At 40.5% G+C, this 11,715-nt stretch overlaps 1 protein-coding gene across 2 annotated transcripts in view; it reads right to left on the reverse strand.

Moving 5' to 3' along the window:
* TTC37 (tetratricopeptide repeat domain 37) overlaps positions 1 to 11,715 on the reverse strand; it is a 48,673-nt gene that overhangs the window by 30,887 nt on the left and 6,071 nt on the right. For both annotated transcript variants that reach the window (XM_035310873.1, XM_035310872.1), the window contains exons 7-14: positions 10,666 to 10,764; positions 9,544 to 9,652; positions 7,041 to 7,181; positions 5,737 to 5,838; positions 1,563 to 1,699; positions 841 to 927; positions 649 to 752; positions 403 to 529 (exon numbers count right to left, since the gene is read on the reverse strand). In XM_035310873.1, coding sequence (XP_035166764.1) covers positions 403 to 529; positions 649 to 752; positions 841 to 927; positions 1,563 to 1,699; positions 5,737 to 5,838; positions 7,041 to 7,181; positions 9,544 to 9,652; positions 10,666 to 10,764 — 906 coding nt within the window. The remainder of the gene's footprint in view (positions 1 to 402; positions 530 to 648; positions 753 to 840; positions 928 to 1,562; positions 1,700 to 5,736; positions 5,839 to 7,040; positions 7,182 to 9,543; positions 9,653 to 10,665; positions 10,765 to 11,715) is intronic.

An 11,715-nucleotide genomic window follows, 5' to 3' on the forward strand; every position in this document is an offset into this window, starting at 1 on the left:
CCCCCCCCCCCCCCCCCCCCCTTTTCACCCCCCCTACATTTTCAAACCTTTCTCCCTCTACATTTCAAAATGTCTTCAAAGCTCTACGCTGTTCACCTACAGGCCTCAACTTTACAGCCCTCAAGGAAAGGGGATTGAAAGAACCACTACTACTTTTGGCTACACCAAAGACCTCAAGACTTAGGTGAACTGAAGAAAACAAAAACAGGGAGATTCTAAGTAATTGCACTGCTCCCTTTGATGTATTTCTTCACAGCTGAATGTGGTTTACAGGCTCTGGAGGCCTGTAAATAGTAACAAACAGAATATTCAAGTGTCTAATTCCAGTCAAGAATAATTTCTGTATTTCGTTTTCCATATAGGAAAATGCTAATCTACATGAATAGTTAAAGAAGCTTTTACCTTCAAGAAGTGAGTGAGTGTTTTTCCTTTGTCTTTTTTTGTCTCATCACTCATGAACCAATAGGTGAGCCCCAGGTACTGATGATACTCCGCAGTTTCAGCCCTTCTTTCAATGGCGTTTTGAAAACTAAATATAAGGAACAGATCAGATCAAGCAAACCCTCAGAAGCTGAACAACATTATATTCTATCTTCCCGCACATTTCCCTATTAAAAAAAAAAAAAAAGAAGAAAAAAAAAGGTTTACCTTCTTTCTGCCTGTTCATACTTCTTTTGAGAATAATGGATGAAACCCTCAAGGGCATGGGCCTCAGCCAGACCAGGGTGTGACAACAGAAGCTCTTGTGAAATCTGCAAAAATATGTCATCCTTCTCTAGTTATTTCTGTATGAAAATAAGAATTCTACTTAGCTTACAGGAAGGACTATAGAGCACTAACCTTTGAAGCTTGATCCACTAAACCTTTGTTTAGATAAGCCCGACCTCTGAAAGCTAAAACCACTGGATTGCTGCTTGCACCCTCAATCTAGAAGATCAGGTAATAGATAAAAACAAATTATTCTTTACACACACTAAGAAATCAAAGGTGTCAAAAGCAGGTATTCTACATGAGGACAACAAAACGTTGAGAAGACCACCCTTGATGAGCCTTAGATAGAATTTTGCTGAAGAGGTAGCAGATTGTAAACAGAAAGGGAAAATCTACAGAAGTTTAAACAGTAAAAAAGTAGTATACATGAAACCACGAAGCATAACAGAGGCAATTTCCACTTAAAGCTTCACCATTCAATCTTAAAGTAATGTGCTTATGTGTAATAACAAGCGAATTGAGGACAGAGGGAGTAGGATTATAACCGTAATTCAAATAAAGATGAAAAATAGCCTCAGAACTAGCAAGAACCCAGCTTCACTAAGCAAGACCAGATAAGGTGAAGAGCAATGGCTTTTAAAATTAGAATTGTGACTTTAGGGAAGTTGTAGAAAAGACTAAAAGCAAGGGAGCAAGGCATGTTTTAATTACACCACTGTTGGTAGGAGCTGTCTAAACCACACAGAATACAAAAACAAGCGAAGGGGAAAAATACGCAGCTTGAATTTTTAGTGCATAAAGATGAGAGCATTTTTTTTTTCCTTAAACTACATTTTGGTCAATGAAAATACCTGCTCAAGTGCATTAATGGCTTCTTCTGCAGCATCAGGATCGCCTATTTTAATCAAAGCCTCTGCTTTCAACTGAAGAATAAGGTCCTTCTTCTGCTGAAGACTAGGACTCTCAGGGTTTCCAAGATTCTTGAGAGCTGTTGACAAGACAGAAGTTTAATCAAATGGAAATAAAAAAGGAACTACAAGGAACACCACTTAATAAAGTTAATTATTAGATTGTTCTCTCCTGTGTTGAAGAAACTAATACATAAAATCTCTACCGATGCAAGGTCAAAAGTTTGATCAACTCTAGAAAGGTCATGTCAGACATGTAAGGAACTCTCCTAGATGCTAGCCTAATAATTGGAACACTATGTTTTCCTGATCCATGCTCTGAGAAAACAATGACCTTTCACTAACCGAATTTGTTGTTTTATACTTCAGTGTCAGAAGGGGAAAAATATTGCTATTAAATCAAGGATTTAACTCTGTACCTGTGCAAACCAACTCTGTATTATTGTAAGCAGTATTGGTTACTTCTCCAATAGACAGTATAATCTCACCTCAGAGAATCTCCGTTGAGTTTCAGTATTCTCCATAGACAAATACTTTCTCAACTAGTCAGTTAACTCTATTTCCACGTATGACAATCTTCTGTCTGACCTGATAGACTGCCCTAGCACCTTGCCTCTAGCTGCAGATGTACAGGAACAACGTAAAAACAGGCCAAGCACAAAGCAGTGCTTCCCTAGATTTCTCTCCCCGTTTTGGACTCAAGGAAACTTTCCATATCCACAGCATCTTTTAGCAAGGCACAATATCTTAACTTACACTTTGTCACAAGAAACAAAGCCTCCTTTGTTCGGAGCCTGACAGCCTTTAGTTTCATTTGTTACTAACTACATCTTGCATGGGAGAAGAAAGCATATGATCTTTATTTATTTTCCAAGTAATTTGTAACTTCATGGATTTCAAAATCATCTCTTCTTTTAGAGAGTGGGTGGGTATTAGAACTGCACAAAGAATTCACCACGCTGCTCAAGTTCTTCATGCAACTGCCTGTTGGTGCTGTTTCACTAACCATTCCCTTCACTGTAATTCCTGACTTTGAAGTTCTGTAAAGCACAGAAGGGGAAAAGAAACAGGCCTACTTTCTTCATACAAAATGAATTTTACTGCAGTAAGACAACAGCATAGCTTCATGAGAACATTTCTTCTAACAACTGCATGACTTTGCTTTTATGACTATGGAATTTTATCGGCGTATTGGGTTTATGTGGCAAGGTTTTGGTAATGTGGGGCTACAGGGCAGTCTCTGTGAGCAGAGCCCAGCAGCTGCCCCATGTCAGAGAGGAGCCAGCTCCAGCTGCTCCAAAAGGGACCCGGTGATGGCCAGAGCTGGGCAGTGGGTGATGGTGGTTGGGCTCTGGGAGAGCAGATTGAAGATGGGAAAAAAAAAACTGCTGTGCTACAGCAGCTGGGACAGCAAGGAATGAGAAACAGCCCTGCAGGCCCAAGGTGAATGCAGCAGGAGGGCAGGAGGTGCTCCAGGCACACAGCAGCAGTTCCCGTGTGGTCTGTGGAGAGGCCCCTGGTGGAACAGGCTGTCCCCCTGCAGCCCATGGGTCCCACATGGAGCAGATCTCCACGCTGCAGCCCGTGGAGGAGCCCCCCGGTGGAGCAGGGGGATGTGGCCTGGAGGAGGCTGCGGCCCATGGAGAGCCAGCCCCTGCAGGAGCAGGCCCCGGGCTGAAGCTGCAGCCCATGGAGAGGAGCCCACACAGGAGCAGGGGGCCTGGGGGGAGCTGCCACCTGTGGGGGGACCCGTGCTGGGGCAGTTTGCTCCTGGGGGATGGACCCTGTGGGACAGAGCCGTGTGGGAGCTTGAAGAGCTGCTGCCTGTGGGCAGCCCCCACAGTCTCCATTCGGGAAGGACGGCATCCCATGGGAGGGACCCCACAGGGAGCAGAGGCACAGAGGGACCATGAAGGAGCGTGGAGACGAAGCGTCAGGGACTGACCGCAGCCCCCAGGCCCTGTTCTCCTGCGTTGGGGGAAGACTTAGAGAAGGGTGGGTGAGTGGTGTTTTTAGTTTGCTTTTAGTTTTTCATTGTTCTAGTCCACTAGTGATAGGCAATAAATTACATTAATCTCCCTATGCTGAGGCTGTTTTGCCTGTGATGGTAATTCGTGAGTGATCTCCCTGTCCTTATCTCAAGCCTTGAGTCCTTTCCATTGTATTTTCTCCCCCTTTCCATTTGAGGAGGGTGAGTGATAGAGCGGTTGTGGTGGAGTTTAGCTGTCTAGTTGCATAAATCCACCACAATCAGTTATTTTAGCACCTAGTTACCTTCTCTGGTAATCTCTTTTCAGACTTTTTCTGCTCTGCCTTGAATAGCCGCAAAATGTATTACTCAAAATTCATAACTGGACTAGAAAAGAAGATAAACAACAAAGGTCCTGGTGTTGGAATGCCTCTTTCAAGCATGAAAAATGACTTCGATTACTATATTGTGCTCTTTTAATCTATTTAAAAAAAAACACAAACTAACAGCAAAAAAAAAGAAAAAAACCTCCTACTCAGTGCTACAACACTGCTTCTTAATCCAAACTGCTCGGTTTCCTTAAAAGTCTTGTAAGAGATCTTTTATGTATTACTTGGAAGTCAAAGTAAATTGTACTACAACTTTGTTCCCCTTGTGCTGGTAGCTTCTTCAAAGAGTTCTAAAAAACAATTTCACTTTATTCAAGCCATGCTGTCTATTCCCATAGAATTCATTTTTCTACGTTAATTCCACTACTCTCTTCTTTCAGTTTTTAAGTAGTTTCACCATTAAACATTAGACTTGCCTGTGGTTTTTCAGATCTTTCCCACAATCCTTCCTGTAAGTTGGAGTCACACTATATCTTTGTATTTGGGTGCAAAGACAGTTTAAGCAAGTGATTACATACCACTAGAAAGAGAAACTTTATCAGGGAGCGTAGTAATAGGAAAAGGGGTTATGGCTTGAAACTTAAAGAGGGTAGATTTAGATTAGATATTAGGAAAAACTTCTCTTCTCTGAAGGGGCACAGGCTGCCCAGAGGAGCTGTGGATGCCCCATCCCTGGAAGCGCCCAAGGCCAGGCTAGGTAGGGCTTTGGGCAGCCTGATCTAGGGGGAGGTGTTCCTGCCCAAGGCAGGGGCGTTGGAATTGTGTGCTCTATAAGGTCCCCTCCAACCCAAACCACGTTGTGATTCTCTGATTAACAGTTAATACTTCAGCAATTTCATCTTGATGTGCCCTGTTCAATTCCTAGGTCAGTATCTCTTAGTTTCTTAATGCTCATTTTTCCTGTTTTGGTTTATAGTAACTTCTATCAATGCTATAATCATAGATAAGTTCTTTGATGAGAACTCTGAAAAAAAAGGGTCATGGTGTAGAAGTCTCCCTTTTCACTCTTACATAGTGAAAACAGATGGGAAAATAATTGCCTCATTTTCATTCTTTCTGCAATGTTTCCTGAACTCTTTTGACCTACTTCGTTCTGTTCTCACATTTCCTCTACCCAGCTTTATAGCCCTTTTGTATCTTCTTCAATGGCAAGTACTTCACCATTTGAAGTATTCCCCTTTGCTTTTAATAATTTCCTGTGACTGTTTAGCCAAGGGTCATTACTTTTACCTCTGAGTCTTTCCTGAGGAGTTTTTTGTTATATTAGTCCCTGTCAGAAGAAGTCTGCTTTGGATGCGCCTTCATTTATAACCATCAAATAATGGTTCTGTTCAGATTAGATATGTATCACTAGATGATAACAACTGCCCTCATTCCCAGCTAGCAAAGATGAAGAGTTGCACTTAAAAGTAAGGTTTCTCAAGATGCAGTTTTACTATCCAACTTTCTTCTGTACTTTAACTTTTTACTCTTAACTTGACATAAAGACTGAAAAGGTGAGATTCTGATAAAGTCCACTGTGTCTCACCCACCTCTGTAGTTCCTGGCAGTTAACTGCTGTTTGGCTGACTTGGTCAATCACCAGATGAAGAAGCATATGAAAATGTGCAAAACATTTAAATAGCAACCATGAGACAGCTTTCATTAACCAAATATTGTCAACTGCTGCTAACACAGACCTACTGTGCAAAGGCCACATTGACTGGACTGCATAAAGAGGTGTAACACTGCAAATGCCCTTCAATTAGCAGGCAGTTACCTTGATTACAGGACAGGACAGCATTCCTGTGCTTGTGAATTTTCATCTGTGCCTCTGCCAAATAATGCCATCCTCCCAGACACTGGCTAGCCTTCTTCACACCTAGTAAAAGAAGGTTTAAGAAAAAAAAACGTTGCTTAAGGCTACAAAGATGCTGTGACTGACAGATGCTGTGTTGTCGTACAACACCATCAAAACACTAATATCAAATAATCTGCAAAAGACTTACAGTTAGTTTAAATGAAGACTCAAAGAAAAATATCTTACAAACCTCCAAACTGTAAGGGAAAGACTACGGAGGATGTAAACCTCTCTTAGGCTTAATTTTGCCTATAACATTATATATGTAAAAGAGAAAAAGGGGGAAATGCGAGGAAATACACAACATTGGCTTAAGGTGCACTTTTGTTTCAGAAAGCAAAAAGTCCTTCAGTTTGATCAGAAATTAACACCAACAGCCTGTAGACTGCTTTTTAAAATTTTCCTTAGAGACCAGAAAAGGCTATATTGAACAGCTACAGAACTTCAAGATAGCAAAAAAAAGACTGCAAAAGCGCTTCACTGGAACTTCCTGAGAAACTTGCCTTAATTAGAGATTCAGTCATAGAACAGAATTTGATACTTCTGAGAAATATATTACTATTAAATAATTCCTTGAAGTTTCAGAGCCTGAAATGTGAACACTTGGCTTACTAGGAAAGACATTATTTCCAACTCCGAACATTTCTGCTGATGCAAAGTGCAAGGCTCTTGGTATTCTCCCCTTTATGAGTATTACATCTAGAAGTAAAAAACTGATAATATGCTTTGGGAGAAAGCAGTTCAGGAATATAAGCAAATTTCAATTGCATTCCTTAATCACATATATGTTTTATCAAAATGCCCAACTGCCATTTAAGAGAGGAATTTGTTCCATGGAGGACTTTCCTCTTAAGCACTTGAAATTTCTAATTCCCAATTTCGGCAAGTCACCTTATTTCAGTGTGGGTATGCTGCTGTGACATAGCATATTCCAAAATCCAAATTAAAGAAACAGTCTTATTCTAACCCCAGGTGAAAGGAATGCAGGGTGTCACAGCACAGTCTGATTGCTTAGACCTTCAGACATGTTATACTTAAAGAGGTATTTTTTTTAAAAAATGTCCATCAATCAAACAAAGCATTGAGTATTATTTTAAAAGCTAGCTGGTCTTTCTACTACTTGCAGTACAACTGGCAAAGTAATATGAAAGTCTAAGATTCCCAAAACATTAATTGTAGCTGCTGTCAAGACAGAGTACCTGTACCTCACATTACACATTTACCTTCAGTAAGACTATTAACAGCCTCCTCATATTTCTTTTCTTGGAGGCATTTTATACCAAAACCAATGATGCCTGGACCACTACTTGAGTCCATCTCCAAAAGCTTAGAAAAATGGTGCTGGGCCTCTTCTGACACGACACCTAGTTTCAGAAAAAAAAAAGAAACACTTTCTTGAGCTGTGGATTTAAAAATACAACAAGAAAACTGAAATTATTTACATAAACATATATACTTACACGACACTTATTCTTTAAGCTCAAGGTAATGAGTTTATCCACTAAACATTTTTTCCAATTATACTATATGTTTATACCCCCTATACATAAATAAATAAAAATCAAGTAGTCATTAATATACTCAGTATCACCAAACCTAATAAACTGCCAATATGAAATCTGAATTCTTTAGCAACTCATATTAAACAATTACAGGTATGTTTCCTTTATTAATAGAAACTAATTCGTTCACATGCTTTTCATCTAAGCTTAGGTGAATGCCCACATCAAAATCTACCACAGATAAATCAAAATAATTTCCTTCTAGAGTAGGCCTGTGTAACTACACATTGTTTGTGATGGGCTTGCTGAAACAGTCTTGCTGTGAAACCACATAACTTAATGTGTCGACAGTACATTTTATTGACAAAGATAACTTGTAAATTTGGCAACTTAAGCAACAGTCTTGGAACTGTTTTTTTTTTGTTTGTTTGTTTTTTGTTTGTTTGTTTTTTTGTTTTTTTGAGGGGGAGGGGGTTGTTTTGTTTTGCTTTAAATTATGAACTCATTTAAGATACAGTATGCCTTTGATTCGAAATTAGTAAAATTGACTAATATTGCAACTAAGTTACAAGCCCACAAATTTGGGGCATCAAGCAGTATGACATGTTTGGAAGGACTCATATGTAAACAAACAGCCTTACTAAAACCTAAGTATCCTTTCCACCCCAAGGTGACGGTGGGATGGTGAGATGTGGTCAGAGCATCAGTATCTAGGGACTGTAACAAAGAGATGCCCCTCTGGAAATTAGTCTCTAAATATTTCTCCCAGCTGTGAAGCATTCTCATGTGGAACTTTAAGGTTCAGGCCTTATTTGTCTTCATACTTTCAAGTCAAAATGATTTTTTTTCTCTTGTTTTTCCATGAAGTATACCTTCAAAATTGGAAAAGGCATTCTTCTACATAAGCCAAAAGTTATTTCTCGTTATATAAATGAGAGGGTTCTTTTTCCTGATTCTCTTGTTTTTTGTTTTTGTTTTGAAGTAGCTAACTTCAATTTCTGATGCCTTAATCAAAGGAAAGGCCAAAATTTAGTAGTTATCTTTGAAAATGCTGAGATGTTTAACATTAATGCAACACTGTTCACAGAACTACTGATTATAGCAGTTGCATACTTTCAGATCCTTGCAGTACTGAAGAAACCACAATATTATGCTCAAAGATCATTTTTCTCTACCAAGAAAAGATATCTTAACACTTCTATGTATTCTCTATTCACTGGACATTCTTGCTAACAATTTCACAAATCTTTCTTTTTAGGCAGGAAGGATTTTATTGGTCAAGAGTAACCTACACATAGCCCTTCCTCAACCTTAGAGCACTAGTTAACTTCTCCATTCACTCTTCTAGGCTTAGTGCCTATGAATTCCAGGCTTCATACTGAATGCAAAGCTTAGATTCATTTATCTGGAAAGGCTGTTTTTGAGTTTTGTAAGGCAAATACATTGCAAGAGTTGGACTATTTTTATTTTTCTGTCCCCATTTATAGTCATCATTCTGTTACAAAACCAAGTAATTATAAAGCTTATATCTTAGTTTCAGCTGGAATGGAGTTAATTTCCTTCATAGTTGTTGGCACAATGCTGTGTTTTGGACTTAGGATGAGATTAATCCTGATAACACACCAATGTTTTGGTTGGTGCTGAGCAGTGCTTACACCAAGCCAAGGACTTTTCAGCTTCTCACACCGCCCTGCCAGCAAGGGGCTGGGGGTACACAAGGAGCTAGGTTGGGACACAGCCAAGACAGCTGGCCTGAACTTGCTGAACGAATATCCCAAACCATACAGAGTCACGCTGAACAGTAAAACTGGGTTAAACAGTTAAACTGGCCAGGGGAGCTGCCTTGTTTCAGGGACCGGTTGAGCGTCAGTTGACTACTGATGAGCATTGCATATTCTTTTAGTGTATTCACTTTGTGTATTCTTTTATTTATTAATTTCTTTCCCTTTCTTATTCAACTGTTTTTGTCTCATCCGAAGAGTTTTATCCATTTCTCACCCCCATCCCACTGGTGGGGAGTGAGGTAATGAATGCACGGTGCTTCACTGCCTGCAAGGTTAAACCACAACAGCATACAAGAGAACACTTTTCGTCTCCAAGGCGGTAAAACATGACAAAGTAAACAGTGTGCTTGTGTTTAGGTGTGAAGGGTGAAATGTCACAAAATCAATTATAAAAAGAAATATTTTAAGCCCCCCAAAGTGTCCAAACCCATCCTACTCACCTGACTCAATAAAGTGCAAGCAAAGTACTTCCAAAGGATAGCTCACAGTAGGATATAAAGCCATCATGTCGCCACAGGCCTTTTCCAACTTAGTTGTTTCATGAGGAAACTTGTAAGGAAAAGAAAAGAAAGAGCTATTTGTGTGAATTACCACACAGGATTGTTCCATGTAGACAGTGAGATCAAGTGGACCTTCAGCAAGTTTGCAGATGACGCCAAGCTGAGTGGTGCAGTTGATAGGAAAGACAGAAGAGGTGCCTTCCAAAGGGACCTGGACAGGCTAGAGAGGTGGGCCCACCTGAGGTTCTACAAGTCCAAGTGCAGGGTGCTGCACCTCCACCAGGGCAATCCCAGACATGAGCACAGAGTGGGAGAAGAACTCATTGAGAGCAGCCCTGTAGAGAAGGACTTGGGGGTTCTGGTGGACAAAAAGCTCAATGTGAGCCAGCAGTGCGTGCTTAAAGCCCGGAAGGTCAACTGTGTCCTGGGCTGAATCAAAAGAAGTGTGACCAGCAGGGGCGGGAGGTGATTGTCCCCCTCTTTTCGGCTCTTTTGAGGCCCCATTTGGAGTACTGAATCCAGGTTTGAGGCCCCCAGAACAAGAAAGATGTGGAGCTGTTAAGAGCTGGTCCAGAGAAGGGCCATAAAGTTGATCAAGGTGCAGTGCACGCCTCCTGTGAAGAAAGGCTGAGAGAGCTGGGGATGTTCAGCCTGGAGAAGAGAAGGCTCTGGGGAGACCTTATTGCAACTTTTCTCTACTTAAAGGGGCCTTATAAAAAAGATGGAGAAGGACTCTTTACTTGGGTAGATAACGATAAGACAAGGAGGAATGGTCTTAAACGAGAAGAGGAGAGATTCAGACTAGACAAAGAGAAAATTCTTCACTGTAAGGGTGGTGAGGCACCAGCACAGGTTGCCCAGAGAAGTTGTGGATGCCCCATCCCTGGCAGTGTCCAAGGCTGGACTGAATGGGGCTTTGGGCAACCTAATCTAGTGGGTGGCATCCCTGCCTATGACAGGGGGATTGGAGTGAGATGATCTTTAAGGTCCCTTCCAACCCAAGCCATTCTACAGTTCTGTGACTGATGACTCACTGAAGAAGACTGACTAACAAAACCTTACCTTTGACAGGCACTGAATAAAGTCTTTGTAAAGATTTTGGTGGTCTTCACTGGGAACAGGGTCAGCAGAGTTCACTGCCTCCTCAAATGCATTCAAAAGCTGAAATAAGAAATAATATGGATTACAGCAAACAATGACTCTAAGAAAACGTTACCATCATAGTCAAGTGCATACCTGAACTTGGACCCTACTCCTTGAATTTATCCTAGTACCAAAAGCAGAGGAAAATGACAAAGAAAATTCCTTATCCTGGTGTCCTTGATATTCCTTGGGTCATTTATCAACTCATAAAGGACCCAAAACACATTAGTTTTGCAAAACAAGAACAAGCAGTAATATATTTTATAAAATAAGTACAAGGAATGCAAAATCTGTGGGAGTACAGATGTTTCCTTGTACCCAATTCCAATTTGAAGGACTTGGTACCACAAAACCAAGGTTACTATTTGTCAGCCTTCCCCCCCCAAGCTCTGAAGAAACCTGAAGTCCTTAATTTCTTGACACTTGCCCTCTCTTCCACTATCAAATTTTATATCTTTCCCACAACTGAAATGAAGAATAGTAGGTTGCCTTCAATACCACAACCTTACAGGTTCAGAATTGCAGTAAATTGTAGATTTGCAGGTGAAATCCATTCCTAATCTGTATCTATCAATCCCCCGCTCACCTCCTACTCCGCCCCCCAAACAAAACAAAAAAACAGACAGCAAGTACTGACTTCAGCACCTCTTTTTTTTTTTTTTTTTTTTTTTTTTTTTTTATAATAGCCCTTAAGGCAGAGCATTTGCCTTCTCAGAACTTATAAGTCTAGATTCAGTTTCCCTTTGTCAAAGTACTTGAACATGTATTTGCTACCTTTCTGGACCATTACTATCAACCAGACTGGGGAAGAGAGATTTCCATCCTTCCTTGGGAAGGAGGTTCATCTTGCAAGAATGAATAAAACAGATAAAATAAAGTTAACTTTGGCCATAGAGAGAATGGAATCAGTATAACTGATAATCTTTCTATAATGCTCCAAAGAACTTTGACGTTCTCCTAAAACATAGA

The sequence above is a fragment of the Oxyura jamaicensis genome, chromosome Z, assembly GCF_011077185.1.
Source record: "Oxyura jamaicensis isolate SHBP4307 breed ruddy duck chromosome Z, BPBGC_Ojam_1.0, whole genome shotgun sequence".
NCBI classification, from domain to species: Eukaryota; Metazoa; Chordata; class Aves; order Anseriformes; family Anatidae; genus Oxyura; species Oxyura jamaicensis.